Source organism: Plasmopara halstedii, assembly GCF_900000015.1.
Source record: "Plasmopara halstedii genome assembly, contig: Scaffold_650, whole genome shotgun sequence".
NCBI classification, from domain to species: Eukaryota; Oomycota; class Peronosporomycetes; order Peronosporales; family Peronosporaceae; genus Plasmopara; species Plasmopara halstedii.
Genome location: NW_020187567.1, coordinates 593,000 through 607,038, shown reverse-complemented (window position 1 = coordinate 607,038; position 14,039 = coordinate 593,000). Strand labels below are relative to the sequence as shown.

Below are 14,039 nucleotides of genomic sequence, written 5' to 3'. Positions count from 1 at the left end.
AGCTTCGCTGATTCCGAGAGCACCTGCGGGCTGAGTCCTTCTTCGTCTCCTGAACGTGGTAAATCTCCGAACAGTATGTCTGCGGCTTTATTGGGAAGCATATCCCAAGACTTCGACAACCGGGCGCAACACACCTCGTCGCGGATTGGGAGGAAGTCGACTACCAGTCGGATGCTCCTTTCCCAGGATGGAAGAAGAGGAGGGAAAGGTGCGCCAACGGCGCGTCGTGATCCCTGCTCAAATCTTGCGGACACTGTATCCGTTTCCCGACCACTCGACTTTCGTGGGAAGTGGTATTATTCGTAGTCACCTCGACAAGCACAGGGGAGACTGCTCACTGGGCGGCTGTCATGCGCTCGCATCCTTTGTCGATCCTAGACCCTCGTGTGGAATACGGCTTCCGCATGGCGGATCCCGCTACTGAAGCGGAAGACGTGATCACTCGACCGTTAGGTGTCTACGTAGTCGGACCCGGTCACTACCCAAGCCGAGCGTGACCAACGAAAAGCTCTCCGAGCTCGCTTCTTGGTACCTCATAAAATCTGAATGGATAGATACCGCGCTCGACTTTGCGCTCAAATGGGAGACGCTTTTTTATTCGCAATTCGGAATATTCCTGTGGTTCTTGCCCCTGAAGAAACCGCTACGGATGATGATGAGCTATTTGAGCGATGGGTGCATCGGAACCAAAAAATTTCCTCGCTGTCTAACGTACAGTGGAACCACAAGAAATAGACGCGTGTGTGAAAACGCCATTTTTGATTCGAGTTTGCCAAACATAAGGCGCAACGCCGTTTACCTACGTTTTGTCGCCTTGCGACATATGGAATAATCCATTACGCTCCCGCGAGCTCTGTGGGTTCTCAAACGGGTAAGTCTACTGCCACGGCCGTAGCTTGAGCTCAGTTTATGGCCCTTCGGCTTCCCGAGCTACCATCGAGAAGTGCGGATTGTCATGATCCATCTGATCGTAGGCATCCACGACGTCAGGACAGTCTTGCCAAAACGGCACCTCAAACTCTCACGAGTTTTTGAGGTTTGGATATCCCCGCCATTTTACAAAATATTGGGTTTGACTCTGTTGACGACGTCGACTTAAAAGGCGCTTCACGTGATAACGGACGCCACCGTTCTTAGCGAGTGAGTTGGTGGCGGATGATGACGACTTGGTCGATCGCCGTCTGATGACTGCTCTTCTAGCGTTGGAGAACAAAGTCCGTCGTCATCGGCACTCCGCCGAGAATCTTGCCAAGGTCGCATATCGCTGTGCGAAAGACCTCAAAAGGCTTGGAGCACAATGCCTACCGACTGCCTCACGTTGAGGACTATCGCGCTCTGTAGATTAGCGATTACATAAGACCTCGCTTGGCCACGACCTTATAAAGTCCGATGAACTTGAGAGCCTTGTCTTAAAGACAGCAGACGGCATGTGTTGGAAGGTCCTTAGCGTTTAATAAAACCAGGTCTCCAATCTCAAAGCTTTCAATATTTTATCTGCTTCTTCCGTCTGCATATTTTTTCAGCATGTTTTAGCTTTCAGCCATCGCATTAGAACATGTCGTAAGACACTCATTCTGGTAGACAGGAAGTCTCCGACTTCTTTTCGGGTAGTGAGGGGGCAGATATCAGCCAGCCGTTCGAAATACTCCTCTTTCACCAAGCCCTAAGCAATGGGATGGCGGCGTCAGCGGGACGCGAGGGTGAACCAGTCTGTTCACGTAGAAAGGTAGATGAATGTACGGCATTGTTCAGAGAAACCCCACAAGCGACAGCGTGACACACCAGCCTTTCGGTGACTCAGCGCAGACGCCGCGAAGAACGTCCAAAAAGTCGCGATTTACAAGCTCAGTCTAACCATCGATATGCGGATAGCTCGGTGTTGATATAGTTAATTTGGTGCCTAGCACCCTGAAGATTGCAGACCAAAAATTTCTAGTGAAAGCACGGGTCTCTATCAGAGACAATTGACTTCGGGGGTCCATGTTGTCGAATGACACAATCCACAAACAGTGTCGCTGTGCCGACTTTATCGATGGTGTCCGGCACCACAGCAATATGAGCCATCATGCTCAAACGGTTCGCAAAGAGCAAAACACCCGTGTTACCTGCCGATGTTTCGGCAGGTAACACAAAGTCCATTCTCATGGACGGCCAACACCCGGAGGGTACTGGTAAACTGGCCAGAGGCACCGCTGCACTCCTCCATGATGCATTTTAAAAAGGGATTTTTTCCGCGCCAAAAATGCACTTATCGGCGCTAGCATATAGCTTAATCGTGCGCATGCACTCGAGCACCGCTCTTAAATGGGCGATGTGGCTCTCTTCATCCATCCTCCCGTGCCCCGCACTACTGTGGACGAAGATGTCGTCGAAGTATGTCTGTGCATACGCCCGGTAGGGGCTGAACAACTGCGGCACAAGACGATTAAATGTTGCTGGTGCATTTGACAGCCATGCAAAATCACCAGCCACTCCCATATCAAGCCGCTCGAAGTACTCACCGCTCTCAGCGGAATATCACTCGCTCTCATGAGCAATTGGCTATACCCATCGACCAAGTCGAGTGCGCTATACTTCGCACGGCCAATATTGTTCTGGAGAACATCCTTTCATGAAATCGGCATCTGTAGCAGCGTTGAGACTATTGTAAGCGTGAACGATACGCCACTGACCGTTCGGCTTCCGGACACGAAACGTTGGTATCGAATAGGGCGACTTGCTCTCACGCACCGTTTTTGTGTCCTGCATCGCACGGAAAAGGCGTCAATGGCTCCTCGAGCAGGAGTCATTGGCGTGTTAAGCAGTATTTGGTTCCCAGAACCAAATCGATCTTACGACACACATCTCAGTCCGGAGGTAGACCCGACGGCGTGTCCTTGGAGAGGACGTCTTAAAGTTTCTTTACCAAAGGAAAGTACAAATCCGAGGGATCCTTCAGGATCGACGATCCACGCCGGCTGCGTTCAGACCCTCTTCGTGTCCTTCAGGATAGGTTCATCCTGAATCGACGACGAGTTAATCACCTCGTCCAGTCGGTTAATGACCACCTCGGCTGAATCACCTGCCTTCGAGGCACTGCCTACCTCTTGGAAGGGCATCTCTTCCAGTTAATGAAGAGCATCCACCGCGGGAATAGCCTCGAGGGTGACGCCGCCGTCTTCGTCTCCCGTCATACCGCTGACAAGGGTATATGGCTGAGCGCTATCGTCTACGGTAGACACACCCTGGGTCAGGGTCTACAGCCTGCGTCTTGCAGATAACATACGAAATCGCCGTCTCTTTTCTATAAAGGTCTTACGTCTCGTCGAGTCCAGTGGGGGCACGTACTCGGCGTCGTACAGTGTCCCCACCCCCTGCTCCATCGAAGCCTTGATGTTAGTAATAACATCCGACAAAGAGCTGCCATTTCCACAGTGAATAGCGTGCCACTCCATGTTCAGCCCGAAAGCCATGCTCGGGACTCCTGTCCAATATCCCTTTGGTGTTCGAAAACTCGGATACTCCGATATCCAGCTCATAGACTGCCCCGGTTCAGTGCCCGCGCTAAAAGCGCTTCTGCTTCCTAGCAAAGGTGGATTCATGACTCACCAAAGCCCCACCAGGAGACGTGCACGTAGCGCCCAAGGTATTCGACCTCCAATCGATCCATGGCTGATGGTGTTCCAACCATGCCATACCAAGGATAAGGTCATACCTTGAATGCAAGTCTAACAGTAAGCAGCATTTCACGCTATTAAGGTCTAGAAACTTGACACCGAGGTCCACAGGGACTCTCAGCACCGTCACACAGGTCCCCGTCGCTAAGCGAACAGTGACGGTGTCACTCAACCGCGATTTCAGCGCCTCACCGTACAGCTGACTTACTCCTATCGTGGTGCGTCGAGCATAATTGTTCGACGCCCTGGAGTCGATAAGGATTTTGTTTCTCAAAGCTCTTCATGGTCGCTTTCACGACCATCAAGCCCAGTTCGCATACACGCTCCGTGTTCAAGAGCATGGAGCTCTTAAGGGCTGGGCCTTGCTGCCGTCTACCTCTTTAGGGCTCAACAGAACTCATTTCTTCCCTAGTAGATTGCCGCGCGCCTACTGGGAGTAGTCGTTTCCCCGCGATAAACCCGAACATCGATGAGAAGCGGAACATCGGCTCGATAAATCTCAATGCGCCTTGCACAGGGGACAACCAGTCCGAAGTTGAGGAATGTCTCCACAGACAAAAGATCGTCGAGTGTAAACGCTGCCGGGCAGCTTTCGGATCTCCGCCCCACCTTTCTGAGCAAAGCTGGAATCATTGGCTCAGGCCCGCTCGACGGGCTCTGAGAGTGTGCCTCCTAACCAAGTCGTGCCGAGATAAGTTGGATTTGGCATTCGATGCCACATTCACCGCTTTTTTCAAAGAAGACGAATCCTACATAAAGACGGTCATTGTGACCGCCTTGGGGAGAGGTTCGGCTGCCATCCCGGCAATGAGAGTTAGCAACTCTTGGACAAAGTCCACCAATTCCCTCTTGCACTATCGGGCGGCAAGGAAACGCAATCGCACGCGATATATCTACCAGGCGGCGAAAACACTCGTAATGCTGCAGCTTCAGCTCTGTTAAAGAGGAAAATGCCGTTTCAACCGAGGTACCGCGCGTCAGTGTCCATTCTCGCGCTCGGCCACCGATCTTGGAGATAGCTAGCGCTGCGCGCTGTTGCTCGTTTAGAACATATCAGATGCCATAGCCATCTCGGCCTCTCTCACCCAGAGCAGGAGATTTTCTCTATCATTACCCTCGAAGTTCTTAACGCTCACCATAAGCGGCCTGGGTCGGGAGAAGTCATCCGTCGTCGACGTTGGCGTCAACGACGCAGTCAGTGCCGACATTTTCTTCTCTAGGTGCTCTAGCAAAGCACTTGTATAGTTCGAAAACACTCTTAGGCGCGCCCCTATTGCTTCAGGTCCTTACGAATAAAGGTGTTGCACGCCCTCTGGGCCAAGCAGGTACATCAGCTTCTTAAGCCCGTCCTCCATGCCCTGAGGCAAACAAAAGAATTGCTTAATCCTCACAGAGTATCAGTCGCAATGACTCAGGCGTAGATTGACTACGAGTGCTACCAAGTGCAGCGGGGCTGCCGTAGCTTTTTGCTTAGAGGAAGCTTACTAAGGTTACCGACTTTACGTTCTTTCCAAGAACCAGTATGAGTGTAGTGGATCACAATTCGCTACCTCCCAGAGTAATCAAAACCTTAACCCAATGCAAATGCATTCTTCCGTTGAAAAAGTAAACTGAATTTACTTCTGCCTATATCTAAATCTGTAGGTTTTCCTAATAAAAGAGTAAAATCTAAATAATATGCAGAACTTGTTACGTGTGTAGCCACACAATTGTTTGATAACACCGTCTTCTGTAATCCACAACTTTGTACGGTCACACCATCATGTGTAACGCACCCCTTCATATCAGAGTACGTGTAACCCCGTTACGATTGGGGTAGCGCAATACTCTTTCATAACTCATTCGGAACAGCTCATATCAAGGACAATAAGTGCTAAAGTCATTTTTGTCGTCACAGTCGTTGCTAATGCAACAATGCTGCCCCTTTCTCATGCATAAACTTCTTCAGCAGCTCTGGACTCGTACCCACATGAGCTATGCAATTTTTTTGTTTTGAGCTGCAATAATTGATAAAAAAATCAGTTTAGAATTTATAAATATGACCTGGATCATGAAGTATATCTATCGTATTTAGGTGATAGGAATGTAAATTATGGTAAGAACGTTGCTTGAGTGTCGCTTAAGAAATCAGTTGCTTCTTTAGATTGTGAAATGCAACATTAGGGTCTTCTACTGTAACATGGCAGCCTTTTCCCCTTCAAAACTAAAGAAGCAAGCGGTTCGAGTCTCCGTCTGACTCCACGCGGCCAGTAGTTAGCGACGTCACCAAATTTTTTAACGATGGGAGGCATTTTGCAGAAGATGTTACAGGCTTTCTACACCAAAAAGCTCGAAGTTGTGCTCGTCGGTCTTGAAAATAGGTGCGTCGCTCAGAAGATAACAGGGAAGCGTTTGAGCCACTGACCTGATTTTTTATTGCTATTAGTGGCAAGACGACGCTACTAAATGTAATGGCTATGGGTCATCCTGTGGAGACGTGTCCGACTATTGGTTTGAACGTAAAACTCGTGAAAAAGGGAGGCGTTCAGATGAAGTGCTGGGATATCGGCGGGCAGGCACAGTACCGAAGCGAATGGGGCCGCTACACACGCGGCTGTGACGTCATCATATATGTTGTGGACGCTAATGCGGTATGCTACATTAAAACTATTTCAATTTTGCAATTACTGCTATCTGGGCTGCCTGCTTACAATGTTGAGGCCTTGACAGTTTGATCAAATTTCTCTTGCGCGAAAGGAGCTGCATCGTCTTCTTGAAGACCGGTACTCTTACTATTACCTTCTACATTTGATGCGGCTTGAGACTAAGTATTGCATTGTTTTTGCAGTGAACTCGCGACGACGCCATTGCTAGTATTGGCCAACAAGATTGATCTGGAACCTCATATTTCCGAGCCGGAACTTATTCGAGAATTGAATTTGGACTACATTGTGGACAACCCATGGCTAGTGATTCCCATCTCTGCTTTACGCCTCGTCAACATTGACCAAGTCATTCAGTGGCTGATGAAGCAGTCGGGCAAGGGTTAAGAAAACACCCCTACGTTGCGTCAGTGTAATGATTGCATACTTGAATCGCATGTCATGTATTCAAGCTCGTTGGCGTTGCACTAGAGATTATAATGGAAAAGGTATATAGCCAAGTTGGATATGCAAAAGTCCATATATTTATCGAAGCAGGAATACTTACCTGACCGATAGCTGAACTTGGGCGCAGAAATTGACAAAAAAAAATATAGTTGCAGTGCATTTGAGCAATTGATTTGTTGTGGACTTTATTCTTGTTGTCGTTCCACTATCCATCATTGTTCGCCTGTTCGCCACACTACAGATCTTTTTTGATATATTGCTTAGTCAAAAGCCTAAACGACGCTGAGATGGAAAGCTTCTTTTTGCAGCATAGCGTGATTCGGGACCGCGACCCAGACGAGGTCGAAAGACATGTCAATTCTGACTCAGAGGCTAGGTGCTTGAGACATAAGAGCAACTATTTGGTAAATAATAAGTAACAAACAATTCTGCGAACAGCGACGATGAAGAGATCACGGACCGAGTGTATTCTGTGGCAGATCCAACGGGGCCTTGGACTCAAAGATCAGTCGACGGCGAGACGTGGGGCAAGCCATCACGCGGCTATCGCAGTGGCAAGGCACGCGACTTTGCATCGGCAAACACTGGACCTAAGGGAGTCATAAACGACTACAAAACTTATAAACAGTACCAGAAACAGGAGGTGCGCGATAAATGCGACGGCATTTCTAAAAAAATTATCGATTGTATGCTTGTGCTGCAGCGTTTAAGAAAGGAAGCTGATCGTCAAGCAGTCCTAAAACGCATTACTCAAGGTGTAAGTGTCCCGTACACTCCATCTACAAGTGATATAAACGACCAATACATCTGCGACGATACTTCGGACAACGAATACGATGAGAGCGACTTGCTAGATGATGCAACTCTGACTCAATATGCTAATATGCGAATAAAACAGATGCAAGAGGTGGCACACAGTCAAAAAAATTATGGCGAGCTCGAATATATCACTCCAGATCGATTCGTGAAACTAACAGGCAATAACGAATCTATAACCAGTATGCTAGTGCACCTTTACCATCCGGACAATTATGCTTGTGGGTTACTTAATTCACAGCTTGAAAAGCTGGCGCGTAAGCTCGTCCATGTCAAGGTAGGCTAGTCAGTTTCATACAAAAGACAATCGTATTTTTACGCGTAAGTTGCGACGGTGTTTGTAGTTTACAGCAATGGTCGCTAGAGAAGCGGACGCTTCCATTGAGACGGTCGATCTACCGATAATTTTGGTCATTCGCGGCCAGCATCAAGAGGTTATTGTGGACGTTGCACGTCTTCTCAATGGCGAGTTTACTTATGATCGTGTCGATTCATTCGTAAATGAGCTCCTCAGATAATCGTTTTCTAAAACAATTACCAAACCAGTGTGATACGACTTATTGGCTTCAGTAACTATTCTGGATTATGAGAAAACAAACACTTCTCACCAAAGCGGCAAGTTTTCGTTCGTGCATAGCTATCACATACTCGCTTGCTAGTCTTGCCGAGTGCGCGTCCAGATCGCATTGCTTTTGTCTCTGCATGCATAAAATTGCAGCGGTCACCCCACTTGCATTCCCCTCGCATAAAGTCGTAACAAACTTTTACTTTAAAACGTTCTTTTTTATTCCGTGCGCGCTGCTTATGCCACTTGCCAGCACGGTGCTCGTTAATTTGAGCGGCACTTGTAAACGATTTATTGCAAAGATCGCAATGCAGCAATTTCTCACCAGTTTGTACGCGTATCACGTGATTATCTGAAAGTTTGTGAGCCTGATATTCGTCTAAATTTTTGCCAACAAACTTGCAAGGCTTGCAGGCAAATGGTACACGTTTTGGAAACGAAAGCGCGTCGCGTAAGTGCTCCAATGCCTTATTGGCTGCTAGCTCGTTCTGCTCCTGCTGCGTCTTCTTGCGCTTCTTACATACGTGAGAAAGATTGGACAAAGAATTTGCAGCTGGAAGCATGTTTGCTGGCAGCGAATCGACTCGCTCTGACGCGTAAGCAGACAAGTTGACGATATTGTCTGTTTTGTCATTGCTGGGGTCTGAATAAAATTCCGAGTCTGAATCGCTGCTTTCATTTTTCTCATCTTGAAGCTCATTTTCAAGTCGTTTAATGCGCTCAACAATATCTTCCGTCTCTGTAATTTTCTTGGAAGTCAACAGAGCGCTCTCGGCTGACTGCTTCAGCCGCTTGGCAATGGGCTCCAAACTCCACATGTAGTAACCTGAGTAAAGCTTTGATTGGCTTAGCAGGCCTTTTAGCCAGAAATTATAATCTTTCTGAAGCTTATTCTGGTCGTTAAGCCTTCAATCAAACGTGAGCAATAAGCTACGGACGTGAAATTCCGGTAGCACAGACCACTAAGCTGCTGAACTTCGTACTTGTGTGAGGATTCTGGTCATAACTGTTGTCGAACGAATCCTTCGTGCGCTATTACAGTGGGCTAGATGAGTCAGTTTTCTTTGTGCAAGGGATCACGGTATATGCAGATAAATCGACATACTAGAGTGATTATGCATGGCGAGAACAATCCACCAGCGCTCAAGATTCAATATATGGACTAACATGTTGACGTCGGATTTGTCTCGTGCGCTAATAATTTTTACAAACATTTAGTTCCAGTTAACATTGACAGACGACCACGATATTTAAGACATCAAAACGTGAAAGTTGAATGCAATTTGTTAGCGTAAAGCTCTCATTCGAATTCATCACTACTGTTACCGTCGCTACTAATGAGCGCCCGTTTGAGGTCATCATCAGCTGAAACCTTTTCATCTAAGGTATTCGACTTGAGCTTGTTCCAGGAGACCATCAAATCTTCCAGGAATCGGTACACGAACAGACCCAACATGATGAACAGCAAGCCAGCTATATCCTTTGCGTGCAATGGCTGATGCTCTGGCATAAAAGGAAACGTGAATGCAACGTTTCCGAGAGGAACCATAATAGTCATTGCCTGTTTAAAGCACATTACTTGAGGATTCAAATTACACTTGGCAATCAAATTAACCACTTACCAGCCAAAGAATGTTGGCGCTACCAAACTTGAGAATCAGAATAATCAAAAGATTATACGTCACGTTAAATATTAAATACGCTGTTACGTAAATTGTCGCCTTCTCGCAGTTGTCCTTGTGTGGACCGTCGGTGATCGTATTCTGTCCAAAATAGCACTTCATGCCGTTGTACATATTTTGTGGAAGCTCTCGAGGAGTAACAGGGTGGTCTCCGACCAAAGATGCAGGAAATGTCAACGGAACTGCAAACAAAAATTGGAACACAGCTATCCAGCCGTTCAGGTAGACAGCGTCAAGCTTCACCTCTCCAAGTGTTTTCTCTTTATAGACGCTGGACAAACACATCGGGACGCAGCTGAAGATCATAATTATTGACCACAACACAGCAATATGTGGGTTAACACTTGAGCTGCTACTAGAGTTTCCTGATCCCAATACGATAAGAAGACCCAATGTGACAACCACTGCACCCACATACTGATATCCCGAGTACTTAGCCTTAAGTAGCAGGCCAGAGATAAGCATCGAGATAGGAATGGCAGCTTGACCGAGTAAAATAATAAGCGACCCACTTAAATAAGTGGCAGCAAATACTTGTAAAATTCCAGCGATCGAGTCAAGTCCACCCATTACAGCAAACTTGCTCTTTGGAATGTTCTGCTGTTCCCACGTGATGGCGCTGCCATACTTGATCATCGGTAGAATGTACGCAAAGCTAATTGGTATCTAAAAGAAAAGTCATTTTTACGTCACATAGCATGACAGTGCAGTACATACGTAAACAAATGTTGTGAGTAGATTTAAAAATGCTGGATAATTGTGCATAGGTATTGTTTGCAGTCTGTCAATGTGAAATGTATCAGCACAGTTAAGTCACGAAAATCAAAGTCATATAGTAACCTAACTTACTTCTGGAAGACTGTAACATCATGAACAGAAAAGAACATAGTACAATTAAAGAAGCAAAAATGACATTTTGTTTCAAACAATGCTTTTAATTACGCACTTTTGTTGCCAAGACCCACGAAGACCATGGCCACGAAGCTCACGAGAAGTTTCATTTCACGCTTCGCCTCCTCTTTCATGCTCATTTTCTTTCTAACTAGAGTATTCAACCACTTTTGGTACAGTGTACCAAGCGACCTCATAGATTTGTTAGCATTATGCGTGTCTCCGTCGTTGGTATCGTGTTTCTGGCCTCGTTGGTTATCACAGGATGGATAGCTTTGGCGTACGTGCTGACTCCGAGCCTTCTGCTGGTAGTTCTACCTTTCCCGAAGTATCTGCAGACTAAGCACTTTTACCGCCGCGTCACTCACTTTATGTAAGTTGGAATGATACCTGCGTGTCTTCTATTTTCTGGATTAAACAAAATGCTGCTGCATTGTATTAAACAGACAGTGGGCTTGGATGGGTCAAGTTGTTCTTTTGCTTGGTCTGTGCCTAATAAATCTGACTATCAAGTCGTCAAAAGCTCACCGGCACTTCTGCAGAAAATTTTTTTGGTGTCCAGGTACAAATTTTCGGTGATCACGAGACAAAAATACAAGAAAGGCACATGTTGCGAGACCGAGCCATATGGCTTTGCAATCATCGCACTCGAATTGATTGGATGTTATTGTGGAGCGTCGCATGGCGAACGCGCACGCTTCAAATACTACGAATCGTATTGAAGGCTCCGCTGCGTAAAATTCCGATTTTCGGATGGGCCATGCAACACTTTATTTTCATATTTCTGGTATATCTAGCTATAATGTGGTAGCTATACCCAATACTAACGCTTAAGTTGATACGCAGCAACGTCATTGGGCAGATGACCAAGTGAATTTGCGCAAGCTGCTACCATTTTTTTCATCGCTAGAACCGGAGACTTCATATCTCATATTTCCCGAAGGAACCGATCTCAGCGAATGCAATCTGGAAAAGAGTGCCATTTTTGCGAAAAGAAATGGTCTCTTGCCTCGTCAATTTTCTTTGTACCCACGCACAACGGGGTGGACGTTCATGTTTCCGCTTTTGAGCTCTCAACTCACTGCTGTATACGATATCACGATGTTTTACGTGGACTACGCCTTAAACGAACGTCCATCAGAAGCATCCCTACTTAGTGGTCGCATGCCACGAATGATCCATTTTTACATCGAACGAGTGGACATTTCGGTTTTGCGTGACAACAGTGAGAGTGAAATGGCCACCTGGCTTGAAAACCGCTTTGAACGCAAAGAGTCTTTACTGAAGGCATTCTATCAAGAGAACGGCAAGCTTCCTGATAACGCTCAACGTCTCTTTGAACAAACGAATAGTTCTGCTTCGGCAGCAGTGATATTGTTTTGGCTTGGATTACTCACTGCCACGACAATCTGCGGAGTTTATGGCAAGTCAATATCTGTCATTGCTGCAGTGACAATTGCTGCTGGATACACCGTATACACTGCATTTGGCTCCGGCGTAGACGGATTTCTTGTTGAAAACTTAAAGTAACTTGATAATGAAGATTCGAACAATAGAAGGATGACCACAGCAAGTCATATCAACCAAACCCAAACCTAACAGCAGGCCCCGTTATGTGCTTGTAGCATGGTATTGTCAGAATGGAAGCTTTAAGCTCGATCACTACAAAAACTGGGCAAACTATAGTCAAAGACGAAATTAGTCGGTGCAATGCCTGCAGTGACCCCCGGGTGGATCATACCCCACAAAGGAAGTGCTTCGCACGATTTGGGGATGATTGACACACAACACACAACACATGCACTGCAAATTATTCTATGTGCCTACCATCAACGTTTTTATTTAGAGATTAATTTTGTATATCAGCATGGTTGCCTAGTTTCTGTAGTCACCAGAGCTTAAAGGTGTCATGACCATGACATGCTAAAGCACATAACGGGCCTGCTGCAGGTTTACACTGCTTGATATGATCATTTATTTCGTTCCTAATCATGTCCGTATCTTTTTTATCAAGTTTTCTTAATTTATAACGAGAAATTCGTCTACACCGGAGCCAAAACGTCATTGCAGCAATGGATATTAACTTACCATATATAATTCTCGTTACAGTGCAGAACAATATCACCGCTGCCAATGCAGATCTTATAATTTGATAAAAGATACGCTGAGCATTGTCAGGAAGCTTGCCGTTCTCTTATATAGAATGCCTTGAGTAAAGGCTCTTTGTGCTTAAAGCTGTTCCGAACACAACACATGCACCGGTGTTGATGATTCCAGCAACACATCGATCAATTTGATAGGGTACATAGGGTGAACTCTGGCTGCACCTCTCTCTTGCGACATCCTGTCTTGTCCTGAGCACGCATTGACGCAGCATCCAGCAGTGACCAACTCACAGATTATACAACTTCAATCTTTAGCCAGATCGGACCCTTTACGATTCATTACATTACACTTTGCAATAACATAAGAATCGTCCAGCTTGATTCTGCGAGTGCTAACCGCGCACTTAGAAGCTTCCTCGCCACTACGGTTCCGGGTATATCAAAGTTTATAGAGAATTGTAAGTATATAGCAAGGCTGCGAGATGGTATTGAGCCACTTGGGATCCCTCAAGCCAATCAAGTCCAATTGTGAAGCTTGACACGTCGCCAATGAACGCAAAACGAGACGCCCAAAAGTCTGTAGTTTAAGATCATATCCTTGCTTGAAATCGGCATCTTCGCCGGAGTAGTTTTATCATTACGTTTGTAAACCGAAATAATGGTGCGTCATCATACGGTGGCTTTGGTGCAAGTAATCAAAGTAAAGTATATGTCTTGTTGCCTTGCAAGGCTCATAGTGCCTATCCATGACTTTGACATGATCCCTAAGTAACACAATACGTTGCACAAGGTCGATATTAGAAGAATATTGGTGCATTCGTGCGCGCAGTCGCGACGACAACTTCTTGTCCGAGTTTCCAGCCTCCTTGCTTCCGAGAGCCCATAGCAGCGCTACATCACCCGCGTACGTGGCATGGATCAAATCCGTCACGGAAGACGTCACGGTCATGACATGAGCCAGCTCAAAATCTGATCTGCGTGACAACGCATTATCCAAATTTTTTGCTTTCCTGGCTTATACTTCACCTCGAAGTTATATTCTGCGAAAAAGGAGCACCACCTGGCCATTATCTGCAAAATGTAAGGCGACTGAGTCGCAGTGCGTAGTGGCGCATGATCTGTATAGATTACAAACGCTTGGACCCGAGCAGGTGATCCCTGAACTTGACAAGTGTGTACTTCATCGCAAGTAAATTTTTGTCGTGGACTGGGAAGTTCCTCTCCGCAGCCTAAAC

The 14,039-nt window shown here is 46.4% G+C and overlaps 4 protein-coding genes across 4 annotated transcripts; 2 read left to right on the top strand and 2 right to left on the bottom strand.

The window, feature by feature from the left end:
• Nucleotides 1–5,936: 5,936 nt before the first annotated feature.
• Nucleotides 5,937–8,079, top strand: PHALS_12767 (adp-ribosylation factor family; the record flags this gene model as incomplete). The annotated part of the gene is made up of 7 exons (XM_024728385.1): nucleotides 5,937–6,016; nucleotides 6,082–6,286; nucleotides 6,366–6,418; nucleotides 6,484–6,680; nucleotides 7,010–7,121; nucleotides 7,184–7,838; nucleotides 7,906–8,079. 7 exons carry the CDS (start codon nucleotides 5,937–5,939, stop codon nucleotides 8,077–8,079), a joined length of 1,476 nt encoding a protein of 491 aa, XP_024578867.1.
• A 55-nt stretch (nucleotides 8,080–8,134) lies between these two features.
• On the bottom strand, nucleotides 8,135–8,944 carry PHALS_12766 (the record flags this gene model as incomplete). Its single annotated transcript, XM_024728384.1, has 1 exon — nucleotides 8,135–8,944. One exon carries the CDS (start codon nucleotides 8,942–8,944, stop codon nucleotides 8,135–8,137), a length of 810 nt encoding a protein of 269 aa, XP_024578866.1.
• A 482-nt stretch (nucleotides 8,945–9,426) lies between these two features.
• Nucleotides 9,427–10,839, bottom strand: PHALS_12765 (UAA transporter; the record flags this gene model as incomplete). Its single annotated transcript, XM_024728383.1, has 5 exons — nucleotides 9,427–9,687; nucleotides 9,749–10,474; nucleotides 10,526–10,589; nucleotides 10,658–10,667; nucleotides 10,755–10,839. 5 exons carry the CDS (start codon nucleotides 10,837–10,839, stop codon nucleotides 9,427–9,429), a joined length of 1,146 nt encoding a protein of 381 aa, XP_024578865.1.
• A 72-nt stretch (nucleotides 10,840–10,911) lies between these two features.
• On the top strand, nucleotides 10,912–12,229 carry PHALS_12764 (lysocardiolipin acyltransferase; the record flags this gene model as incomplete). Its single annotated transcript, XM_024728382.1, has 4 exons — nucleotides 10,912–11,072; nucleotides 11,146–11,183; nucleotides 11,242–11,486; nucleotides 11,546–12,229. The coding sequence occupies 4 exons, from the start codon at nucleotides 10,912–10,914 to the stop codon at nucleotides 12,227–12,229; spliced, it is 1,128 nt and encodes a 375-aa protein (XP_024578864.1).
• Nucleotides 12,230–14,039: the final 1,810 nt, after the last annotated feature.